General features: G+C 43.8%; 1 protein-coding gene and 1 non-coding gene across 2 annotated transcripts; both read right to left on the bottom strand.

Moving 5' to 3' along the window:
• Positions 1–12,282: 12,282 nt before the first annotated feature.
• Positions 12,283–24,808, bottom strand: RABGGTB (Rab geranylgeranyltransferase subunit beta). The gene is made up of 9 exons (XM_054294572.1): positions 24,770–24,808; positions 24,195–24,302; positions 23,029–23,226; positions 20,685–20,790; positions 19,221–19,273; positions 18,983–19,093; positions 15,423–15,548; positions 14,488–14,637; positions 12,283–12,521 (listed from the first exon to the last, which is right to left on the bottom strand). The coding sequence occupies exons 1-9, from the start codon at positions 24,770–24,772 to the stop codon at positions 12,381–12,383; spliced, it is 996 nt and encodes a 331-aa protein (XP_054150547.1). The 5' UTR covers positions 24,773–24,808; the 3' UTR covers positions 12,283–12,380.
• LOC128949666 (small nucleolar RNA SNORD45) lies at positions 23,953–24,035 on the bottom strand. The gene has a single exon (XR_008484225.1). It is a non-coding gene; the product is annotated as a small nucleolar RNA SNORD45 (small nucleolar RNA).
• Positions 24,809–26,654: the final 1,846 nt, after the last annotated feature.

Here is a 26,654-nt window from a genome sequence, read left to right as displayed (position 1 = left end):
AGGAATTTTTTAAACAATAAAATAATGATACCACAAAAATTAAGCAAAAAGCTAACTACTGGCTAAAAAAGAAGGAAAAATTAACTTTTGACAGCAACAACATTCCAACCACACAGGCTTTTTCCCCATGTCATACCTTGTAACTACCTCTCTTGGGAATTCTCATCATGTATCCCAAAAGGAATAAATACCTCAGAGCGTCCTAAAGCAAAAAGTAGCACACGTGAGCTCCTCACACTCCCGGGAGGCCGGCACAGTGTGCACTGAGTCTGCAACAAATTCTGCTCACTGAGGGTCTGCAAACAAAGGTTCAACTGATGAATTGAACTGATTTTAAAGAGAGGTTTTCTAAGCGCTGAAGCACAACAAAGAACAAGCAAAAACAATTCTTAAAAAAAACCTGCAAGTTTTGTTTAGCATATATGCGACTGATTTCCACCCTGTGGCTTCTCACTGAGATTCGTCTGTAGGTTCAGGAAGATGACAATGCACACTCTGCCTTCCCTGAGCCCCCCATGGCAGCGGAGCGCTGCTCCGTGCGCTCAGATCATCAGGAACTGGATTACACGTGCCCGGATGGACCGGAACTGCTCTGCTGCAGATTCAGGAGACGATGGCAGAGAGGGGCTGGCCGAGGCGTCATCCCAATTCCGTTTCTGTGTGACGAGAAGCGGTTTGTTCCCAGCAGCTGCAACAATCCCCAGCTCGCTTCCATGGTGAGTGCCGATGGCACACAAATGGCAGCCCGAGGAAATCGTGTTCTGGGCTCTAAGTGGTTGGGACAGGGTCCGATTTTTTGTTTTGTATCTGTATGATGATTAGTACGACAGGGCCCTGATCGATGACATGGCAGCACAGAATTAAAAACTCCTTGATAGGATTACATTGACTTCTAGGAAAAGACAAAAGCCTAGGACGCTTCTGAAATCTACTTTTAATGCGAAGCACATGGATTGTCACTATGCTGCGCCTTCCAGCTTTTCAAAGGAGCTTACTTCTGAAGACCAGGAAACATTTATTTCTACAGAAACAATGGGCAACCCCCAGGCTAATCTCAGCACTACTGTTTAATAGGGGATCTGCCAGCGTGCCAGTCCAGCTTCAAGTGTACTTTATTTCAGTCTAACATCCCCACAAAATTCTTCTCACATCTCCCAACCCTGACATCTTATTTTCCCCTAAAGCTTCTCATCATTAGCAATTTCCAAGTAACATGGTATTTTTACAACATTCAAAAATGTCATGCTGGACTGTGCTAGAGAGTAATCTGCAAATATAAGCTTAGCAAAGTTTGAATTGACTTGTCCAGAGAAAAAACCTACAAGTGTACACCTGCCTACAAAGAGCTAACAAGCCCCTGGCAGCTGCCAGCATCAAAGCACAGTGGATGTTTCTAATACAGGGTAAGGATAACAATATCACCTTTTGTTCTCTCCAGCTTGTTTTCCCTGCAGTCATATTTTGCTTCTTATGATTTTTTTAGTCTCTGTATCTTCGTGGACAGCACCGAGCCTGACGACAAGGATACGAGAGTCTTTCCCTGCCATAGGGAGAGAACCAGGAAAACAGTTAAAAAAAGAACAGAGTAGTTTGAAATTCATACTTCCAATGAGAAGCAGCGCCTAACAAACAGAACAAAAGTAAACAAAGCATGATACCTCCCTGGGGACAGAAGACTTACAAACTCTCCAGAATTTACAATTCTAGCGACCAACCCCTTCAGGACAGCAGCCAAGTGTCCCATGAGGTGGTGCTGCACCAAAGAACGATCTGAGAGGTTCCAAAGAGCGAAATGCACAATATTTTGCAAAGACATAAAATCTTGCAAAATAACAAAAATACAATAGATGTAAACTACAGGGTAAGAGTACAAGTGCTCACATTAAGAGCTGGAACCATCCAGGTGAGCACCTGATAACTGGATCCTCAGCAGAGTTTGAACCCTTCAGGACACAGAAGGGTTTTCCCCAGAAATTTCACAGACTGAGTTTTGATAGAAGTACACTTGCCAGACCCTCAGAAACGTCACCCATTCTCCAGGTGTGTGGAGAGAACTGCAAATGGCTCTCACGTAGTTTGAGCTAGTTCTGTAAGGTCTCAGGGTGAATTTCACCAGATGCAACCAAACAGGGCAACTCCCAGTGGGACAGAAGGAACCCAAAGCTTGGGTTCGCAGAGCTGCAGCAAATACTGAGGAAATAAACATAACAGCGTAAAAAATAATAAATCATCCTTTTTTTTTTCTCTTGCTTTTGCTTTTTTCTCATTCAGATCAGCATAGCAATTAAAGAGAAGGTGAAAAACTCACCATTACTGAACATTTCATCATCTGTAAGCTGAGCATCCTTAGCACAGAGGACTCCAAAGTTAAAATTCACCGATCCCTGGGAAATAAAACCAAATATTGTATGATAAACGTAAAAATTTGTTTCCTTTAAGGACTTTCGGGTATGTATGTATCTTTGCATACATCCTACACATTAGAACATACACTTTATACCATCTCCTAATAGGTAAAAATTTACCTTTAAACAAGTGTCAGCGAAAAAACAAAGAACACTCTTTTCAATAACAATTCTCATCACGACAGAAAAATGGAACCAAAATAAAAGAAAATCCTATAGAAACACACACAGCAAATTACAAAAAGTACTAAAAAAAGTCAAACCAATCTACTAAACTCAAGACAGTGCCACTCACCCTGAACGTTACTAAAAAAAAAAAAACCAACAAAATTCTACCTCTACACTAACTCAAAGAATAAACAATCCTCTGTAAAAATAACTTTAAAACCTGAACTAATTAACAAAATGGAAAAACATCTCAACCACTAAAACCTAAGAAATTAACTACCCAAATAAATAAATACTTTAAAAACCCACCATAAAAATACCCATGTTCCCAAAAAAACACTGATAAACAATACTCAAATACATTAAAAGACAACAACAACAAAAAAAAGGAAAATAAACAAACCAACAACAAGAATAATACCAAAAACCAGATAAACTTAAATCTGCAACAAAAAAATTATTCCCAACTGAATAAACCCATAGTGCCTCAAGCTATCAAAATAAAAATACCACCTAGAAACAAACACAAAGCCTAAAGACAAACGTAACCATAAACAATGTCTCCCAAATTACCCGTAACCATAAAACATACACTACAATCAAACAAACCAAACAAATAAAAGCCCTGGAAGACGATAAACACACATACAATTACCGAGATTAAAAACCCGCTGCTGTGAACGACACGACGCTACCCCAAGCCCCCCAAAACAAACACTACACACTCACGCTAATAAAAGCCGCCGCTACAGAATTAAAATCCGAACCGCTGCTTCACGCTACGACCCGTAAAAACCATTGCACGCCGGAGAGCCCCGCCCGCTGCCCCTGCCCGGCGGGGCCGGCACCGGGCCCGGGGCTACCGGCGGTGCCCGAGCCCGCGCCCGGAGCGGACGGAGCGGCCGGCACCGCCCAGGCCGGCGCAGCAGCGCCCGCGCCGCCTCTGCCGCCCTCGGCCGGCCCGGCACGGCTCCCCTCAGCTCCACACGGCTCGCACCGGCGCGGCTCCGCCACTGCCGCCCTCGGCCGGCCCGGCCGCGCCAAATCCCCCGTGCGCCCCGGCAGCTGCCCGGGCCGTGCCAGCAGCGCTCCCGAGCGGGAACGTTCCAGGCCGGGCCGCGGGCACGAGAAGCGCCCTCCAATGCAGCGGCACAGCCCCATTGCAGCCCTGCAAACGCTGCCAGAGCTGCGGCTTCCCGCAGCCGAACCCCCAAACTGACGCCGCAGGCGGGGCTCACCTCACTTCAACAAGGGCAAAGAAATGCGTTCTCCCCTTCAGTTTCGTCCCCTAGGAGAGCAGAAAAGAAGGGGCGTTCCTCACATGAAAACCTTCGACTCATGGGAAAGGGCGATTTCAACCTCCATTCAAACCCTTGAAAAGGAGGGACACCAGGGCTGCCCCCTCCATTTAAACCCGAGGGTGATGAAAATGGGATAGGCTGCCTTCAAATCAAACCCATAACACCACAAGAATACTTTTCCCATTCCCCTTAAAATAGAACAGAGGGATTCCCTGTCACCCCCGGGATACCCCTAACAGCCTGGAAAAGGCAGGTTTTCCTGCAATCAACACCCTGAAAACCCCAAGTGAAGAGGGATCCTCTCAGTTCAAACGCAGACAATAAAAGAAGAGTAGCTGCTTCCTTCTCCTTAATCCCTTTTGTCCTCATAAGCTCCATTTTTGTTCCTGGGGATCCGGGGAGGGACTGGCAAGATGAAATTGCAAAGGGGAAGGACAAAATTCCCCGCTCCAAACCCACACGGGCTCACCTGTTCGGCTGCTGCTCCCCGGCACAAAGATTCATCCCTCGGCGCCTCCTTTAAGCAATGCTCCACGTATCCAAGCGCGGATCCAGGTGTTCCCCCCGACCCTGTGAGAAGCTCTCGCAGTCCTTCCATGAGACAGCGCCGGGAGCGCCTCATAAACCCCTCCACTCAGCAGCTCCATGCAAAGGGGAGCTGAGGCAAAGTCTCCCCCTAAAACAGCCTCGCCCCGGCTGGAGCCGGCCCCTCATCATCCTCACACTCACACCTGGGCTACTCCGAGCCCCCATCATCCTCACACTCACACCTGGTGCTGATCTGAGCCCCCATCATCCTCACACTCACACCTGGGCTGCTCCGAGCCCCCATCATCCTCACACTCACACCTGGTGCTATTCCGAGCCCCCATCAAATGCCTTTGCCATTTTAATTCAAAGTGCCAACCCTGCAGTCCACTTCCCAGCCCCACAGTGATTTCAGCTGCGCCTCAAGAGGTGCCATCACAGGCGCAGGCAATATTCTAGCATCAACAGGGTTTTCAGGCGCAAGCTGGCAGCCCCTTTTTCCCACTCCACACATCCTGTTCTACTGTTAGTCGCAATACCCAGCCCCTGCATCCATGTCACAGGCCTACAGTGATTTCGGCGCAAGAACACAACAGTCCCTTTACCAGCCTTAAGGTCACTGTGATATGTTAAGCCGCAATTCCAGTCCCACATAGATTACAAGTCCAGGCCCAGTGATTTCAGCCTTTTCAGATCTTGACCCACAAGCTTTATTTTACTGCCAGCTCTTTTCTTCCAGCTCCAGCTCTGTGTTTCTCCAGCTTCAAATGGCAGCATCTGGCTCTTGGCTCCAGCTCAGCAACAATTCAGCTTCTGCACGAGCCTCTGGAAGCCCACCCCAGCATCCATATCCGAGCCCTGCGGTGATTTTAGCTCCCACCGAGCAGTCCCCAGTCACTTTGCCAACCCCTGCATAAGTCCCCCTGGATGTCCACAGCCCTGTTCACAGGTCCAGTGCCTTTGCCATTTTAATTCAAAGTGCCAACCCCGCAGTCCACTTCCCAGCCCCACAGAGATTTCAGCTGCGCCCCAAGAGGTTCCATCACAGGCGCAGGCAATATTCTGCCATCGACGGGGTTTTCAGACACAAGCTGGCAGCCCCTTTTCCCACTCCACACATCCTGTTCTACTGTTAGTCGCAATACCCAGCCCCTGCATCCACGTCACGGGCCTACAGTGATCTCGGCGCAAGAACAATACACTGCCTTTACCAGCCCCAAGGCTGCTGTGATGCGTTAGGCCGCAATTCCAGTCCCACATAGATTACAAGTCCAGGCCCAGTGATTTCAGCTCTTGACCCACAAGCTTTATTTTACTGCCAGCTCCAGCTCTGTGTTTCTCCAGCTTCAAATGGCAGCATCTGGCTCTTGGCTCCAGCTCAGCAACAATTCAGCTTCTGCACGAGCCTCTGGAAGCCCACCCCAGCATCCATATCCTCATCCATATCCTAGCCCTGCAGTGATTTTAGCTCCCACCGAGCAGTCCCCAGTCACTTTGCCAACCCCTGCATAAGTTCTCCTGGATGCCCACAGCCCCGTTCAAAGGCCTGGTCCCTTTGCCATTTTCATTCAAAGTGCCAGCCTCGCAGTCCACTTCCCAGCCCCACAGTGTGCCCCAAGAGGTTCCATCACAGGCGCAGGCAATATTCTGCCATCGATGGGGTTTTCAGACACAAGCTGGCAGCCCCCTTTTCCCACTCCACACATCCTGTTCTACTGTTAATCGCAATACCCAGCCCCTGCATCCATGTCACGGGCCTACAGTGATCTCGGTGCAAGAACGCTCCAGTCCCTTTACCAGCCCCAAAGTTGCTGTGATGTGTTAGGCCGCAATTCCAGTCCCACAATGATGACAAGTCCAGGCCCAGTGATTTCAGCTCTTTCAGCTCTTGACCCACAAGCTTTATTTCACTGCCAGCTCTCTTCTTCCAGCTCTGTGTCCCATTCTGTGATTAGTCCTCAGATCCACAGTGAGTATCCCTTGTAGCAGTGACTGTTTCTGCAGCACTGCAGTCCTCACCCCGTCCCCAGTGATTTCAGCTCCAGTCCCACAAGCTTTATTTAACTGCCAGCTCTTCTCTTGCACTTCCTGCTCAACATCTTCACAGCAGTGCCACACAATACTACTTTACTCCTTCTCAGGACTGGATCTTTGTTTTAGCTCTAGTTCTTGAGCTCAGATCACAGCCCTTACAGCAATTTCAGTTCCAACCATGCAGTTCACCTCCCCGCTCCACAATCCCTATCCCAGCCCCACAGGTGTTTTACACCAAACCCTACCATATTTCTGTCTCCTCCAGCTCCGCTGCCTCAGCCCCAGCTCCTCAGCTTCCTACTGGCTGCAGCTAAAAGCTGCTCATGCTTCTCACTGCACCTTGGGGCTGTTGATAAGGCCACAAATCAGTTACTGCCATCCTTTCAATTTCAATATCTCTAGAAGCTGTCCCATCCACCCACCCACCCACCCCTAAGTGGCAACCCTAAGTGGCATCCCAACTCTGGGGACACTGGAGGCCTGAAGCTCAACATCCACCTTCCCCCTCACCCTGGCTCTCAGCCCAGCACCTGCACAAGGGCTCCCTCACCTCCCCTCAGGCAGCTCCAAGGGCTGGGAATAGCCACTGGACTCCTGCCCTCCCATCCCAAAAGGCACTCTTGGGCTGGTTCTTGGGCCCTAGAACCCTCTGAGCCCCCACACCCTCAGCCCCTCGTGGGTACCACAGGGCAGGAGCTGGGAACCCCCAGGCATAACCTGCAGGCCCTGTGCTGCAGCTCCATGCCTTCCTCCCATGGCATTTATCTGGCCTCAGCATTTCCACCACTCCACATTGTTTTGGGCCTGACTCATGCCAAAATCATTATTCCACACCCTGGGGTTTTATGTCCCCACTGCTCTCACAACTGGTGTTTCAGCCCCAGTCCCACAACCCTTACCGAATTAACATGAGATATCTAATAAAGAAAACAAATCAAACTAAAAAGATGTATTAAAACGGGCAATAATACAATAACACAATTAAGAAAAAAAAATTACAAGTAAAAACAAAATAAAGTAACAAAAATACAAAAAGCAAGCTTTATTCCTCGTATTCTGAACATATCTTTAATTCCAGAAACCGCGAAGCGGTTACTTCCCAGCCCCCAGTGACAGCAGGCGGTCCGTCCCCCCCCGCGCCACTCCAGGCCCCACCCCAGCCGCCGGCTACCCGAGCCACGCAGGGCGCGCCAGAAAGAACTGGACACGGCCGGCCTCCAGATACCGCCGCAGGCGTCGCGTCCGTGCTCACCGGCGCTCCCCCGATCAGCTGCCGCGGGGGGCCCGTCCTGGCGGAGCGCCGCTCCTCGGATCGCGCATCCGCAGCTCCCGTGACTCCCCGCTTCACCGCCCAACTGACGCCATTGCCGCCCCAACGCACGCTATTTATGCCCACGGGCAGACAGCCAGCCAATCACAACCCGAGGCAGCGCCTGCCGCCTCCACCAATCCCAGCCCGCCCATTCCCGCCGCGCTCGGCTCCGCGACTCCCCGCGGTCCTCTCAAGCGCTGCTCCCGCCGCTGCCATTGCAGTGGCCGCGTCCGCCCGCTCCCTGCCGCCTGCCCGTTTCCCTGGACCAGAACCTGATCCCGACCAGGACCTGAACTGGAAGCTCCCGGCCGCCCTTCCCGTCCGCAACAGCGCCTGCCGAGGCAGCGGCAGCGGGGACACTGCTCCGCCGGCTCCCAAAGCGGCGGTGGCGGGAGAGGCGCCTCAGACGTACGGGCGAGCGGGGCCAGTCTGAGGGGCCGGGCCGCGACTGAGCGGCCTGAGATTGGCGGGACCGCTTCCGGATGAAAAGGGCGGCTATGATTGGACAGGGCGGACGGAGAAAGGCGGGCCGTGATTGGCAGGCTTGGGAGCCGTCAGGATGCGGCCCGTGGGAGCGTGGGGTGGAGCTCGGGCTGCCCGAAGGGCTCGCAGGCGGCGGCGGTGCCGCTCGCGAAACCCCCGTCCCCTTCTCCGGCCCTCTCTCGTGCCCAGGTCCCGGCGAGAAGACCCCCGCAGAGCCCCTACCGGAGCGCCCCATCGGCACTCGGGGCAGGAGGCGGAGAGCAGTGTAGCCCGGGAGGGGTTCCGGGTCGTCTTTGCGACAGCAGGGCGGACCGGGGAGCGGCGGCGATTTGGTGAGGAGAGGGCTCGGGAGCGGGGAGGGCGTGCAGCGCCCGCTGCGGGCTCTGGGTGCCTCTTCTACCGCAGTGCTTCCGCTTCTGCGGGGACTTGGCCTGCCCCGACTGGCCGAGATCAGCACCCTGGCCAAAGTGAAGTGCCTGCGTCCCCCTGCCCGCCCTCCGCCTGCTGCGGGCTCGCTGCTCACCCTCGTCGTCGGATGTTATAGATGATAAAACAATATTGGCTTTCACATTCATAGATTAGCTTTTTGCATTACAAGTATTTTGATATGGTAAAATTATACTTACTTTTATAACTGCTTTGTATAGTGTAATACGCCAGTTTATGTATGCACTGTATATTTCAAATGAATAGTAGCGTGATAAATATATCGTAGGCTTTAGCAAAATGTTGAAATAGAAACTAAAGTACTTCTATGTAACTAACTCAGAAAATGGTGTAAAGCAATTATTCTGTTTCTTATAACTGCAGACTGCCCCTACCAAGTGATAATAGTGACAAAAAGAGCTTAAGCATCCAGGAAGCATTTATCGACTCTTATCGGTGTTATCAGGGAGTGTGAAGCAACAGGATAAAACTACAGGAAGAAATAAAATACGTAGACCTCATTTACAGAACGTTCTGCAGACAAGTCAGAGGTTAAAACCAAACAAGAGAGTTCCTGGAACATCAAAAAGTCAAAGGAATGCTTGAATAATGTGTAAGTTAATGAATATGCATATAACCTCAGCAATGTAACAGTATATAGTGAACATGATTTTAAGCTACCTCTGTGCTCTTTGGCTGTGTGCTAAAAGCATCCCAGTGCCGGATTATTTTCTCCTTTTATCCTTTATTAAACTTTTAAAAATTTTAAAGAAGGAACTCTGTTTATCACATCAGTGAAGCTTAAGCTGATCTGCATCCAGGTGTTTTGGGACCTGCTGGGGGAGGCCATCGAGGTAAGTGTGGGGCTACTGCAGTGGAGGCCAAGTATTTCAACACAATAGCATAATCAGCAACGTTAATTAATTTTGTGTTCTTCATGCAAGCCTCAGCATTAAGAACGCTACCAGCCTCTACTAGGATTAATAATACGCATAGTAAGTGTTACTAGTATTAATATTTAGGTAAGAATTGTTAGTGTTAACACTGGTAGTCAGTATGTTAGCTGGTGTTTACTGTGAAGCTCTGCTCTCCCACAGTATGACAAGGTCCTGAAGCTGTCCTCAGGTGCAAAGTTAGGTGAGCACTGCTGTCCTTACCACAATCCCCTGATGGAGCCACGCTCCAGAGACGGGCAGCAATGAATCTGCAGATGCCTTCCCAAGGTGACAGCGCTCGCCCTCCCTCCCACCTGCAGTCAGGGGATGTGAAGGCAACCATTGCTGTCCTCGGCTTCATCATCTCCAGTGCAGCCAAGCACAGTATAGACAATGAGTCTCTGTCAAGTGAGCTGCAGCAGCTGGGACTGCCCAAAGGCAGGGGAAGCCCTCAGGGTGGCACCATCAGCCAGACCTGCTGGGATGTTGCTTACAGTTCCCAGCCCTGCCTTCTTCACACCCAGATGGAGGGCAGGCTGCCTGCTGTGCTGTCCTCCATCACCTCCCTTCTGTACCATCAGTCCCTGGGGGCTCCTCAGGTGCTTTGGTGAGGTTTGGCAGCGGCAGGTCTGGTGTGAGCAGAGGGATTCTTCTCTTGTCTCCCCTCATAAGCAAAGCATGTCAGCCAGCTGTGCTGTTTTACATGTGACTGACCCACAAAATTGCAGGAGACTGAGGACTCGTAACAGGTGCAGGACAGGTTCAAAAGGAACTTGGGACAAAACCTCTGTCTTTGTCAGTCCAAAGGGACAGCAGAGCTTACATCTGCTCACAGTAATCCTCTGGAGAGTGGAGCAATGTTTGTATGGAAAGATGACTGGGGGTAAAATCAGTGGAAACCGAGTTACATTTGTATCCTAACAGGAGCTATAATGGGACAGAAATTTTAGGGTAAAATACAGATGCTGTTCCCAGGATGGAGCTGGGTTGGCATGCTCCACGATGATTCCCCATACAACCATAAGGACCTGCGAATGGGGGTGGAGTGGAATGGGGCACCACAACCAGGCTCTGCCAAAATCTTTGCAGGGGCAGCAACTCCATGGTACTTTGAAGCTTATTAACTGCATAGCAAGGGCTATTTGGCATATGTAGGAACACTTTCCAACCTAATTGGTCTGAAGACCAATTTAGAGGAGGCACCTCTAAGTTGAAAGCCAGCCAGACCTTATGTTCTTAGCACCATTCATTTAGAAGAAATCCTGTGACATTTGCAAATTTAAGAGGTGACACCCCCATTCAGACCATGGCTCCTGGATGCGAACAATAGCTCTTCAACAGCAAGGAAATCTGCATGCCCTAGTGTCTCAAGGTCACTTCACCTGCGAGTCCAGAGACCCAAATCCAGCCAGAGTCCTAGTTCCCAGAAAACTTCTGCTATAAGAAATCCTTCAAAGTGTGTAATTCTAGGAGTGGAAATCCTACAGGAAACACGAGGCTTCAGGCTGCAAATGGGATCTCTTTTCCACACAATGGAAAACTCAGCAAGCCCTTCTGGCAAGACCAGTTCACAGGAGGCCCACAATTCTCAAGGGCCAGGCTTGAGAGATCCGACTCCATGGAAGCTTTAATCTGAGAAAAATCCTGTGATGTTGGTACTTTTAAAAGGCAGAATGGCACATTTAGACCCTGGCTGATGCTTTGGAGAGTGATTCTTTTACACAGTAAATAATGATTTCATTCCAATGTCTGTAGGTCACTTTGGAAACAGCCCCTGAAACCCAAGACCAAGAAGAGCCATACTTCATGGCAGCTGCCATCTGGGAGGAATCCTATGCATTTCTATGAAGACAAAGAGGATTTCACCTTTCAGAGAAGAAGTATTTTTCACAGCTAATTTTATTTCCAACTACACCAAAAACAAGTGTTGACAATTAGTGTCTTAAAAGCTACAAAATCAGGATTTCAACCCAGCAAGAGATTTAGCATCAACTCTATGTTCGATTACAAGTCACCATCCAACAGGACCTTCTCTAGAATGTTGAATGTTAGCAATTTTCACTCTACGTACTCAAGGTGTGCTGTATCTCAAGTATCAGTGGAATTTTGTCTAAGGGACTCATCAATAAATGAAGGCATTTGTATATTTAAAAGAACCACAATTATGGTATTACTGGTATCAATTACTGTGAGAAGAAGCAGCTGTTTCTCAGTATAGAAAAGTGATGGCAAATGTGAACAGGAATAATTAAATATGTAAGTGTGGTATTAAGTGCAGGCCTCAGGTAGGATTTTAGTGGTTTGTGGGTTTTTTTGGGGGTTTGTTTTGTTTTGGTTTTTTTTGGTGTTTTCTTTTGTTTGGTTGGTTGGTTGTTTTTTTTTGTTTTTTTTTTAAAGTGCTTTGCATGATCCACCATCAAAAGAGGCCTGTATGAAGATCAGTACTAGCATGGTTGATATTACAGGAATAGAAAAGTTAAGCATTCACACAGTCAAGCTCTGATTTGAAAATTATATTAAAAAAAAAAAAAGCCAAGGCCCATACATTTAGATACAGAATTGAAATGTTTCTACACATCTTAGAATACAACAAAATAACGTTACACTCAGATTAAGAGAACGAGCCTGTTCTGAAACAATTTATAAAGTCCACAGCAAAGCTATTGCTTCACTTCCATAATGTAAACACATCTGAAAGAAGAATATGCTGACAGTTTCACAGATGAGATTATAAGTCAGTAAAACCAAAAAGCAATTGGTCATACAAAGCTTTTGTCTTTTACAAGGCTTAGCTTACAAGCTCAGGCTGTACATTTATTCTTCGAAGGACGTCTTCTGGCATACAAAAGACAGGATTGACAGCCTTAATTTGTTCTTCTCCTAATAAAGATAGTCCAGCAATACCAAATAAGGTGTGAAATGGATCCACCTGGAAGAAAAATGAAAGCTTGTGTCTGTTTCCAAAAGTCAACTTTTATTCACTTGTATGGAATGAAATTTTCATTTGCCAGCAAGACAACAGAAAATCTCCATGGCTTCTCTGGGGAAGACAATACAACTGAATAAATTTTCATTTGTGCTAACATGTGTTAGGCAAGAAATTTCCATAACCAGCAAATACAATACTGTGATTTACTCAGGCATGTTTGTCAATTATCTGCTGCTGATAATTGACAAGCATGCTGAGATGATTTTCAACTCCGCTGCTGAGATGATTTTCAACTCCGAGTTAAAAAGCACTCACATTTGTCTATTAGCATGCAATATCACAGGGTGGTAGACGCAAAGACAATTAACATTTTAAAAGTAAACTGGATCATCTACAGGTACCGCTTCCATAAATTGCCCATTTGTTCTTCAGAAACATCATAATGCTCTTTATTGGTCTCCAAATACAGAGCCGAGGTGTAAAACCTTGAGAGGGAAGCAGCAACCTATTCTGCTAGAAAACCTCCCAGAACTATAAATAAAAACAACCCCCTCCCAAACCTCTACTCCTAAACCACAGGACCACCACCCCCTCTCCCCCCTACAAAACAAACAATGAAAAAACAACCCAAACACAAAATACCCCAAAACAACAAGGTCTGTTAGGACTGAGTTTCTGCAAGAATAAAGCAAAAACCTGGGAGCCAACATTTCTTCAGGAGTAGAAATTTCTACACTTCAGCAATTGAAGACAGGTAAAAATAATATTAAATGACTGTTAATGTAACATAGAAAAACTGTCCCAAAGGTGCTCTTAGTTATAGAGAAAAGGCTCTTCAGAGATGCTCTTCCAAGAAGATACACATAATTACTCAAAGATAGAAAAGCATTTAAACTTAAAATTCTGGAGATTTCTTCAAGAATTCTGAAAACAGAAAAGGTCTTCCTGTAAGCTCCTTAGAAATACAAAACTCTTCCTATTTTAAGAACACAAAAACACTTTCCAAATGACAGACTGGAGTTAACAGATTTCTCCCCCAACTGGGAATAAAGTAGCTGCTTGCAAAAAAAATAAAAAGTTCCTTTATTCTTTAATGCGTTTGTGGAGAAGGGAGCAGACATGGGCATCTGCAATAAAAACCTTTCAAAAACCTTTCAGCTGCAATAAAAAGCCAATACGTTTCCAGACCATTAACAAATAAGCCAAGTGTTCAAAAGGAATGAAGTCTCACAATACTTTTTATTTTATCTGTCCAGCACTCTTGAGAGATAAAAACTTTATTTGCCATTTCACTGGGACAGTATCAGTTACTTCCACTTGAAACCAAAGAGAACAGACTGGCTAAATTTGAGAACTGCTTTCTCAACAAGCAAAAAATCCATAGCACCAGCCTCTTGACAATGTTATCACAAAAGCTTCTTCCTCTCTCAGCTAGACAAATGTCAGCTACAAGATTTATTCAGTGGCTGGGCTAGCAAAGAATGAAAGTTAGTGTATAGGGATTCTTAATAAAAACTCTTGATTTAATTAGATCACACAAAACCACCAAGAGAGCTGAAGACTATTTAACCTACACCAAATTTTAGCTTGCAGACCATTTCACAAAACAAAATAATAAACCCAAAGAACCCACACATGCACCAGAAAACCCACCATCAAACAGAGCGTTTTTACATACATCTTCCAAATGGTCTTGTGAGAAATGGTTTGTGTTGAGTGTGTTATGAGGGACCAAACCAGATTTTGTAAGGAATGGAACTGACTTCACTGGGGGATACATGTGCGTTATAAAGAATGTGCTCCCCAAGTACGCCTTCAATGGCAATTCTACACTATTCTTTCTTCAGAGTAAACTGCAGCCTCTGCAAAACCCACCTAGACCATGAGCTGAGTTACACTCAAACAAAAGTTGATATTTCCAATTGAAATTTTCATGTGTATTTTATTTAGAAAAAATATCACTTACCATATCTCCTGGTCTGTCAGCAAATCCTCCAGACTCCTCATCCTGGCACGCCAAAATAAAGCAGCGCAGTTTCTCTCTGTCAATCCACTGTATCCTACCAATCATCTTCAAAGAAGCTAGCACCCACCATGAATAACATACATCAGGTAACTGGCAAGCAGAGAGGCAGATTAAATATTTGCCTGGGTTTTAAACATAATGTTGCAAATTTTACTGGTAATTCTGCACATTATCAGATGTGCTATCATAATACTCTTGCAGACACAACACTTTAGAGTGTCTTTGGAGTAAAAGAATTTCTTGACAGAGTCTCTTTTCAGCGGACTTCTGTTTTCAGGAAAGGAAACTATCTTTTTCAAACTTCTTCAAGAAACAAGATGACAAGAATGTGATTTTTAAAGACTTCACCTTCTGTGAGAGAGGCTGAAAATCCACAGCATTTCTTTGAAGAGGAAATACAGAGAAGTTCATATCAACTATTTGTATTTTGGGGGCAAGGGGGGGAAGCAGGGAATCTGTTGGTTGATTATCTATTTGCCAGACATTATTCTAGGTTACACAAATCTCTAGTGTGATGTGGAACACTGTGACACTCAGGATTTACATCCAGTAGAACAGCAATGTTTATACAAATCCTACAGAAAGCTTCCCCAAGTCAGAAAATATTAAAGACCCAGTATAACAGGATAATGGTTCAAATGGCCAGCAAGATATCCTTCAACATGTGTACTTTGCTATACTGAGGACTCAAATGAAGCATAGCTAAGGACTGCATAACAGGTGTTAGTAACAAGAGAAAGAATCAGGATGAAGGCCTGACTTCTTTGAAAAGTTTACTAAATGTTTTATAGAAGTCATAACATTTTGCAGTAGTTCAGCTTCAGAAAAAGCAATCTCCATTGAGGTTTGAACAAAGAAAAGAAGCCATGAAATACCTTCTCTGGTCGTCCGTTGAGACCTCCAGATGGTAACTGACGTTCACAAAGCCACCAACCCAGCAAGTCAACATTTACTTGATGCAACTGGTCTGTTATAGCCAGAAATCCTGTGCAACAATAGATCTAAAATTACAGACATAAATTTTTTGTGTATTTAATAACTAAATACAGTTTAGCAGACTAAATGCAGGAAGATCTCAAAGCAGCAATACAGTCATATAAACAATGCAAAATAAGCTCACACACATTTCAACTTTTAAAGACTTTTCCTTTAGAAAACCATGTTATTGTTATAGTTCCTTTTGTAAAAAGGTACCAGTAGCACAATTTGTAATATTTCACTAATATAAGACAGTAATGCAAGGTTTGGAACGTAATCCTAGGAGATTCTGAAAGAGCCATATGATTTTATTTTAAAAACACAGACTCTCAAGCCAGAGTAGTCAAACCAACTTCTGCAGGCTGGATATGGCATTTATAAAAATTTTACATCCAGTCTATGGTTTGTTCCTGTGTACCTGCCTTCTACCCTAATGCTTGCAAACAGTAAACAAAAGACCAAATGAACTCCCTAACAGAAACAGGCTAACTCAGATCATTAACTGTCTTTGCAATTCCCTATGTGTACGGTCAGGCTTACTTTCAAAGTGCCATGTAATGTACCTGCATTGATTAATCCCCTTTTAATTTTATTAATCTCCTAAATTAATTAGTTAATAGAATTAATTGATAAAATTAATTGTATTAATTTTAATTTAATCCACTTTTAATAATAATTTTAAAATTAATAGCTTTTTCCTGGGAGATACATTTACGATGCAACAGCATATTTTGGTCACATTTTATGCAGTCGCTAAGAAAGCAGTGAAGCACAAAAAGCCAAGAATCATGGAATCATTAAGGCTGGAAAAGGCCTCTAAAATCATCAAGTCCAACCTTTAACTGAATACTGTGACTGTGGTCACAAGGGTTTGCAGGTGAAGAGAGAGGCAAGAATGTTGATTCTATGATCAGAAGGCTTGATTTATTATTTTATGATATACATACTACATTATAACTATACTAAAAGGAATAAAAGGAAAAGTTCTCAGAAGGCTAGCTAAGCTAAGAATAGAGAAGAAAAGAATGATAACAAAGAAGCTCTCTCCGACTCTGTCCCAGAGAGAGCTCGGTCCTTGATTGGCCATTAATTATACACATCCAACATGAGCCAATCACAGGTGCACCTGTTGCATTCCACAGCAGCAGATAACCATTGTTTACATTCTTTTTCTGAGGCCTCAGCTTCTCAGAAGGGAAAATCTTAAAGAAAAGATTTTTATGAAAAGATGTCTGTGACAGAATACCACCAAATAACACTACACTGTATCAGGAAGTGCCACATCTACTCATTTTTTGAACACTTCCAGAGATGGACACTCCACCACTTTCCTAGGGAGTCTGCTGCAATGCTTAACCACTCCTTCAGTGAAGAAATTCTTCCTAACATGCAGCTTGAATCTCCTGCAGTGCAACTTGAGGTAATTTTCCCTCATCCTGTAACTTAATGACTGTGAGAAGAGGCCGATCCCCCACCTTGCCACAACCTCCTTTCAGGTAGTTTCTCCTGAACCTTCTTTTCTCAGGCCTAAACACTCCAGTACCCTCAGCTGCTCCTCACAGGCCTTATGTTCCAGACCCTTCTCCAGCTCTATTACTCTTCTCTAGACATGCTCCAGCACCATAATCTCCTTTTGGAAGTGATGGGCTCAAAACTGCCTACAGGACTGGAGGCGCCTCAGAAGTGCCAGCACAAGGGATACCACCTGCCCTGGTGCAGTGACCACACTGTGGCTGGTACAGGTGCCAATGGCCTTCTTGACCACCTGCGCACACCTGGGCTGATATACAGCTCCTGTCGACCAGCACCCTGAGTCCTTTCCTGCTGCTCCAAACCTGGAGCATTCCACAGGGTTCTTGTGACACAGGACCCGGCACTTGGCCTTGCTGGACATCACACAGCTGGCCTTGGCCCATGGATCCAGGCTGTCCAGAGCCTTCTGCCCATGAATCAAAACTCCCACACAAACTGGTCCTTCCTGTGACTTACTGAGGATGCACTCGATTCCTTTTTCCAGACCACATGATGAGGATATCAAAAAGGACTGGCCCCAAAACTGAGCCCTGGAGAATCCCATTTGTGATCCTTCACCAACTGGATTTAACATCACTCCCCAATACTCCCTGGGTCTGGCCATGCAGCCAAGACTGCACCCTGTCCAAGCCATGGGCTGCAGCCTCTCCAGGAGAATTCTGTGGGAAAGCATGTCAAAAGCTTTACTGGAGTCTGGGTAGACATATCCACTGCCTTTCTCTCATGTACTAGGCAGGTCACCCGCTCATAAAAGGAGATCAGGTTTGGCAACATTCCCAGAAAAATACTGAACCTTCATGGAGGTGAAAGAGAGAGCTTTTTAAGGGGTATGTGAATATGCATGATAATCCTAATCCTCACAGAAAATGCCAGCTGCAAACAGAGTGGGTTCAGCTGTGGAACTGACTTCCTCAAACACTAGAACATGGTCCAGCCATTTAGACTATATGGGCAATGCTATTGTACATTAAAACTATAAGGTAATTACATGTAACAGATTTAACTTTTTTCCTGATTTAAAACTAAGAACGGGCAGGAAACCCAACACTTATCAACAAAATGCCTTTAATATTTTCATGTGATGAGGTGAAGCCTAGATATGGCATTACTCACCCTAATTATGCAAAATTAACAGGTAACTGCAACAGCATTTAAAGTTGATTTTTTTTCACATATTCAGGTTAAGTGCACTAAACTTTTCTATGAAAAAAAATACAGGAAAGGTAAGTTTAAATTTATTTCCATTATGTAAATTTCTTGTTGAAAGAAGTTATTTAGATTGTCTTCCTCGTGAGATCCCTTAATTTTTTCTAATTATACTACTGCATTTTTTTCTCAAGTGCGCTTTATTGAGCTATTTTCAGAATTCACTGTCACCAGTAACAGTGTGTAGCACTAGTGATTCTAGCTGAGAAATATGCCCATTACTAAGTTAGGTATGTCATCTAAAACTGGCTTTCCTCAAAAAATTAAGTAATTCTTTACAGGATTCATGTCTGATTTTTATTTGGGTTCATTGGCTGATAAATTTTAAACAGACTATACAATTAACGTTTATGTCTCATTATGACTTCTGTCAGAAAGAAGTGATAAATCTTGTTCACCGTCTCCATTGATACCCATTTCAAATTCTCTAAAAATCCTCATGCTAGCAATTTCAAAATCACTACGTGAAGACTCAAATACAGTCCTAAAAGCTGTTCTATTACTGTCTTTTTTCCTACCTAAACTCTCAAGTCTCGACTCACCTTCCCAGATTAGGTTACTTATCTGTTCATTTATTTTAACTAAGACACTAGAATCAGGCATTTGGGAAACAAGAGGTACATCCACTGTCATCACTGATACATGTTGTAAAGAAACATTTATAGCCAGTATGTGATGCTTGCTAATTTAAAGTATTTCCATATAAAGAGAAACTCACCTGTCCTGCATGTGATTCAGAACCTGGTCTACAACCAAATCCTCCATCGAAGTTCATACAGGACAAAACGAATTCAACTGCTTTTCCCACATCAATAGCATCCAGCTTTCCCTGCAAGTCAGAAAATAATTAATGCACTTGATCTCCTATCAAGCTGATCTTCTGCAGAAACTTCAGCAGTACCAAAGAGCAGTACCAATTGATTCTCTACTTATGCAGGTGATGGTTTAGGACTTACCAGAAGTGCAAGAGTTGCTGCAGCACAGAAAGAGAACCTTGTATCTATTTCTCCTATAATGTAGGGGATAAGGAATGAAATAAATTATTTTTTCAACATACATTTAAATCACTACTGAAAGTACAGAACAAAATGCTAAAATCCTAGGTTCTACATCAAAAAACAAAAATCAGCTAAAAAAAATCTCCCCATACAATTTAATTTTCCAGCTTACCAATTATTTCCCCAGTAATTTAGAAAATATACATTACCATTTAAGTGATCTGTATGTTTTACTGTGCATAAAAGTCAACTCATTTACAGCTGGACAGCTATATATCCAAATCAATTCAGCTAGTGGTAATTTACAAACAGCTGTTTAATTTTAGAGCTTTTCTGTAGTGCTCTACAGACAGTTGCAGAGCAATGGAAATAATGCAAAAATAATCAGACAGCTCTTGCTTTGCCTTAAATCCAGCCGGAAGTAGAAGCCATTTCTTGTTTTAGGGGAAATCTAATAAATGTTACAAGGCTTCTTTTGCATATTTGTACCTGGAAGAAAAACCTAAGCTCCTACACCTTTAACAGAATGATTGCTTGTCACGTCCAATATAACTCTTTTAGCACAAACTCTAGGCAATTAATACTTGAAGTCACAATTTAAAATTCAACTGAGCTGCAAACATTCTGTTTCTTGGTCAAACTTTTGCAAGACTTCTGTTCTTAAGAAATTCACAAGCTGAAACACAAAAACCAAGTATCTGCTGCTCCATCCTACATCAGAGATCACACTCCCTCAGCTGCGCCTCTCGGAATATTTCAATAAAAAGGGCGCAGCAAACCATGAACAATTTAGTGCACAGCATATTGTCTACCTTTACAGTAGCATACATATACTGCTAAGATCTCAGTTGCTGAATTTTACCTTAACAAGAATGATACACAATAGATTTTCTTAAAATTTAGGTCATCCATGGTGATAAATACCTTGAGAGTGACTAAACATTTATGCCACAGCTTAAAAATGCTGTATTTGTTCATAAAGAATTTATATGCAGAAACAAAATCAGTATTAAGGGAAGTTAATGAGTACAAACCCAGTTTTTCTCACTCGCACAAAGTGAAAAATCCTTTCATATTTGACATGGATATAAGTCATTACTAACTACCATCAAATAGCAAGTATAAAACTTTCCTTTATGAAAGAGTGTATCTAGTATTTCAAAGTACTGTTAAGTTAAAAATGCCCGAAAGTTTTCTTCGTCAAGACATTTTATTCGTAATACAAGAATGGAACTGAAGTTGAGAATATTTAGAAAGGAATGAAACATAATTCTGTCCTTCACAAACTCTTCTTTTTCATGACTCAGAAAATAAAAGTGTTCTCATATAATACTTATGCAAAAAAGACCATCCAAGAAAACTTTAGTTTATAGACTTACACAAGTCAACCTAGACACTACATTTAGAAGATCTAAAAATTACCCCATTCATCTCCAGCAAACGATCCATCTTCTTTCTGCAAGCTCTGTATATATTCAACAATTTTATTTACATCAACTACATGGAGACTATCATATAAAATAAGAATCTGGGAGGGGAAAGAAAGGACACAGTAATAATCAAAGAGGAGCAAAAACTTTAAAAACTTATTTCTTAACAAAAAAAATCAGGGATTTATAAAAGACATGATTTAATTAACTCTGAATACTATTTGATAAGGTTTATTAAACATTTTTCCCACTTTGGTAGTTAATCTCTGCACTGCAGATTATCTTTGTCTAAAACCTTTAGGACATTCTCAAAGGGAGACAGAAACAATTCAAACTGAACTCTATCACGCTTTGTTACTTTACAGTGTTGAGGTCTCCTTTCAAAAGCACAACCAGGTTTATTTATTTTATGTCAGCAATATGTAGAACAGATATTTGATTTTGGTCAATATTGTGATGGGACAATGACACCTAGGATACACCATTTTGTAGTTTTGCACTGTGACTACTTGGATATGTGTATGTTAAGTTACTAACTCCACTTACAGGGCAAACTTATCAACAATAACTTGTTTCAAATTATTAGATTTTTATTTAGATTAAAATTTTAAATTTAATTAATAGAACCAAAATGCAATAACTTAAGTATGAACAATATGATTATCCACCAACTGTAGAGTGAATATATTCTGGAAGAAAAATAAAGGTTATAGCAGGGAATACAATTTTCCAAACCAATTTCCAATTTCCACCGCTGATTTAAACCAGCAAATCTGTATGACACAATATCATGTGAAAACAACAGTACTGTTCCTGAGCCCATCTGACTTTATGTTTTTACTCATACCTTGCAAATCAGTAAAGACAGTAAATAAGAATTTATTATACAGCACAAAATAGAAAAAAACCCAGCTGAAACGAAGCAATATTATAGTACCAATCTGAAAAACACTAGACACTATGACTTTAAATCTAGTTAGCTGGGATCTTTCAATTGTTAGATAAAATTGAAGTCAAATAAAATATAAGTCTTACGGAAAATTCCAAAAACAAGAACCTACAATTCCAACAGAAAATATGTAATCACAACATGCACCCTAAATGCAAACCTGAACAAATTACTATTGAGAGAGATCACAAGAACATATGATGTGACCCTTTAAACATCCTGGATACGCAGACAGCACTAAATGCTGTTTGTTCACTAAGACCATGCATACTCATTAAGATACACTGGTTAGGTTTGCCACAAAAACTTTACATCAGCATTTGTCAACACTTTTTCAGTTTGGAGAGCTACAGCTCAATTTAGTTAACATGAAAATATCTCCTAGTAAAATCAAGTCCATATTTAAGAACTAACATATCTAATAGGTAAGGTAACAACCTCAAATTGTATCCCCTTTATACTGAATTGGAATTTGTGAAAGGAGCTGGATTGGACAGTTTGGAAAAGTTCAAACATCACAGCCTGGAAAAACTTTAGTGGCCTGGTTCTCACAGTGTATTCAGAGTAATTCTAGTGCTAAAGTGGTAATAATGATCAACCTTAGAGCATCCTGTCCTACCTAAGGGGTTCAAACCCAATATCTTAAATCCATCATAGTTTCTGCCTAGAAAAGAATGCCATTTTGGTTTTTTTTGTAATGCCATTAAAATACTTCATCCGTAAGACTGAATGAGATGCACCCTGCAAGCAATCTAGCTAATTGTTCAGAAGTGTTTGAGCCTTTTCAGTACTTTTTCACAAAATTATTTGCATCAGCAGAGCAAACAAAAACAAAAAAACAAAACAAAATAAAGGAATGAGCAATAGTGAAAAACAAGTCTATAATGGAGATAGCTGCAGTGAAAAAATAAGATCGAGAGTTCCTTCTTATCAGGGGGAGCATATGCACCAAATAAATTAAATGTTCAGCACACTAGTACAATTTTTAAATTACACGCCCCCAAAAAACTCATATAAAAATAAAAAATTTTGCTCTCGTTCTGGTCATACTTACCTGTCACCTCAACGTACACTAAGAATAATTTATAAAATCAAAAATTATCTATAAAATGCTCCAGTAAAGCCTGTAGCTAAGTATACCAAGACAACTTACTAAACTGGCAACAATGCAGTAACCATTAATTGACCGTTAAAACATTCCCAAATATGTCAATTTTTAGAAAGTAATACATCTAAATCCTACAGTTTTGTCCAGTAGATTCTTTTCTTATTAAGAAACCGAAATAATTTTTGTCACGAGCCTCCAACAGTAACTGCTTCATAAATCTGCAATCATCAAAATCTTAATCACAAACACTTTTTTGTAAAATTACCCTCCAACATTTACCTGGACAGCACTGAGGGTATACAGAAGATGAGGATCATGACCTATGCTGGCACTTATTCCACCACACTCATGTTGACATGATTTGATGAATGACAGAATTTCTTCTTTGTTCATTCGGTGCAGCTGCCCCATGAGATCCATTGCTGTCAGTCCCCAGTACACACCACTCATCCTCAAATACTCCGACATACAGTATTCCTAAACAGTGCATTATTTTAGTTCTTGATCAGATAAGCACACCATCAATGCAGGGTAATGAAAATACATTAGTTAACTTTCACAGATAGCTTCTAATTAGTCAACCGTTTTCCAACCATTTATCAACTACACATCAGCCACTCACAGATATTCTGTACATCATGCACGTGCGTATATACACGTACATACGGAAAAATGCACACGTAGATACCAAAACATACTACACTCCCTCCCTGTATTTTTCTAGTTCAAACCATCAAGCTCAATGTCAAATTAGCCACAAATAGTTGTGCACCAGTTCACTTCACATCACTTATTATCTTGACATTCAAAGAAGCCCTCAAATTGCCACCCCAACTAGTCTCAAAAAATAACAAGTCTATTTCCAAGTGCCAAAACTCACACAATTTAAAGTCACACTAGGGAGAGAAATTTCACATTGAATTCTCTTACACTGATTACATCACCCGCACTACATAAACTTTTTCACATGCACTACAATTGAAAGCAACGGTGCTTGGCATGCTCTTGTGAACAGTTAAGGTTACTGCAAGTTTTCTTCACGTACACAGTTATTGACAATTTTTACTTGCTGGAAGTGGAATCCCATTGTTGTGGACTACATCCAACCACTTACGACTGCAAGTTGTCCCATCAAAAGAGTAACATGCAAATACAACTCTACTTGTGCATTCTAGTGAATGAAGAAGCTAGTAGCTTGTTTCTCAGGTCTCAGAGTAATTACAGAGCTAAAATGATAATCTTCAAATTTATAGTCAGATAATACATGCCAAAACTCATCACAGACCTAGAGACATTAGCAAGAGCACCTTTATTTCACACTTTGGATTGCAGGGTAAAAAACTATTAGCTTTTTAACATGCATCTAACCCTTAGCTCTGAGCCAATAAATAAAGGTTATTACTGTTAACAAAACCACAGCTGTACTGTAACAAACTGATACCTACATAATCATCTTTCTTTGTTCCATATGAAGCTATATAGTCCGCATGTTTTTCTGAAAGTAATGTGCTTGGGGCATCGGGTTTAATTATAACATCCTTTTGCGGTGTCCCCTGTAAAAAGCACCAATAAGTCAGTTGAAATGTCAGGTCAAAACGTTTTAGCAACTTGGCATAAAATAGCCAACACCGGTGACTGCGACTCTGGGAAAAAACATCTCTCTAGCTATTTTGAGCCTAGGTCAGGTTGCGCATCTCACGCCATCACCGTTCAGCCTGGCCAAACCCTTCCCCAGGAAAGGCTACGAACCGAGCCTTGCAAGAAAGCTAGGAAATAACACCAACTCGCCAAGAGGACCCTGAAGCGCCGGACGCAGGAGCCCTTCCCCAGGCCCAGCCGTGCCGCCCCGCGCCCCCACGGCCCGGCCCAGCCCGAGCGCTCCCGCGGCTGCCGGAAAGGCGAGCGCCATTCCCGTCCCCCCGAACGGAGCAGCGCGACTCGCGTCTCTCCAAGGCCGCGCGCTAGCAAACAAAGCGATCCCGCAGGCGAGAGGAGCCGCAACGCCGACCCCGCTACCCACCATGGTCTCCGCAAGCACAGGAACAGGGGAAGCGGCAAAGCGGCAAAGCGGAAGGCGGCAGCCGGCGGGGCCTCGCTGTGCCCGCCCGCCGGCGGCTGCGCAGAACGGAGCGGCGCTGCGCACCCGGGGCCGCGGGGCTGCGCTGTGCCCGCCCGGCCTCGCTGTGCCCGCCCGCCGGCGGCTGCGCAGAACGGAGCGGCGCTGCGCACCCGGGGCCGCGGGGCTGCGCTGTGCCCGCCCGGCCTCCCTGTGCCCGCCCGCCGGCGGCTGCGCAGAAGCGAGCAGCGCTGCGCACCCGGGGCCGCGGGGCTGCGCTGTGCCCGCCCGGCCTCGCTGTGCCCGCCCGCCGGCGGCTGCGCAGAAGCGAGCGGCGCTGCGCACCCGGGGCCGCGTTCTGCGCTGTGCCCTGAGGGCGCGCCGCGGCGGCTGTGGCCTCCTGGCTTGCCGCAGGTAAAGTCTACTCCGGAACCGATAGTTTAAACTACACTAACTCCACCTGTGCACTTTCTTGCATCACATCAAATAAAACAGCGTTTAGAAATAACTTCGGTTTCCTTCCTCAGCTCTATGAAAAAGCAAATCCAAGAATTTAGTCGCAGGTAAAATGGGTAAAGATAACTGTGCTTTTGCTCAAAACCGTCTTTCTTGCTTCCTAATTAAAACTGCCTTGGGTGATTCTGTTTATGATTACCAGCTTTTGATTCCCCCTGAACTATACCAGGCAGAAACATCAAAGAAGTTGTAGTATGTATAATGTTGCACAGGACAGTCAAAAATAAGGTCTTACATATGTCAAATACTTACCAAAGATGTTGCATTATGACTCTTCCTGGAGGAAAGTCAGTAATTTATAGACACTAAATGCTTTCTTTACAGAACTGATTTTCCAGCTAGCTTACCCAATAAATAAGGATTGCAGAGCTTATACCTGATGATAGCATTAGTACCATCCAGTAAATTCAGATTAGATATGAAAGATACCAGACACAGGCAAGGACATTTTGGAGTGAAATTGGAAATGACTTAATAGATTAATTGAGGTTTGAAGATACCTCTTGGAATCATGGAGCACAACCCACCTACACCAAGTAGGCTTAGCTAGAGCAGGTTATTCGAGACCACTACCTGTTGAGTTTTGAGTGTCAAATGGAGACTCCACCACCTCTGCCAGCATATGACAGCCCTCACAGTAAAAAAATAAGTTGTGTTCCAGTGGAATGTCGTGTATTTTAATTTGTCCCCGCTGCTTCTTGTCTTGTTAATGAGGCTGGCTCCCTCCTCTTCATTACATCCCATCAAGAATTAATGCACATAGATAAAATTACCGGAGCTTTCTCTTGTCCAGGCTAAAAAGTTAGTCTCGTCTCACATGACAGATGCTTCAGGTCCTTACTAGTTTTCTAGCCATGTGCTAGACTCCCTCCTTTAAGTCCCCATCTTTCTTATACAGGGGAGCCTAGAACTGGATGCAGTATAGCCTCACGTATCCAGTAATTTGTCCAAAAACTCCAGGGAATGTCTATTCTGCCAGCATTGCCAAGAAAGGTCTATCCAAGGTTAAAAAAATAAATCTCCAAATTCCTTCTTCTTGGCTGTTCTTGCTGCAAGCATAGTTAAGTATATGCATTGATGGAAAGGAATAATAGGTTTATATATACAAGACATGAAGCTATTAGACAGCATCCTAAGGAGGGCAGTGAAGATGGTGAAGGGCCTTGTGGGGAAGCTGTATGAGGAGCAGCAGAGGTCATTTGGTCTGTTCAACCTGAAGAAGAGTTGGAGGGGAGACCAGTCACAGTCTACAACCTCCTTGTGAGGGGAAGAGGGACAGACACTGATCTCATCTCTCTGGTGCTCAGGAACAGAACCTGAAGGAATGGTTGGA

This window comes from Melozone crissalis, unplaced genomic scaffold (assembly GCF_028551555.1).
Source record: "Melozone crissalis strain CALT ecotype California unplaced genomic scaffold, PUWL_Pcris_2 ptg000254l_1, whole genome shotgun sequence".
Taxonomy (NCBI): Eukaryota; Metazoa; Chordata; class Aves; order Passeriformes; family Passerellidae; genus Melozone; species Melozone crissalis.
The sequence above is the reverse complement of the archived record's forward strand: the minus strand, read 5'-3'. Positions and strand labels throughout refer to the sequence as shown.

Bases quoted from the DNA above. Each gene is read 5' to 3' on its own strand.
- RABGGTB (XM_054294572.1), bottom strand. The intron at 20,791-23,028 runs GTAAATGTTGGA...TTCCCCTCCCAG, and splicing joins ATACCCTCAGTGCTGTCCAG to ATTCTTATTTTATATGATAG. The intron at 19,094-19,220 runs GTAAGTCCTAAA...TCTGACTTGCAG, and splicing joins CAGCAACTCTTGCACTTCTG to GGAAAGCTGGATGCTATTGA.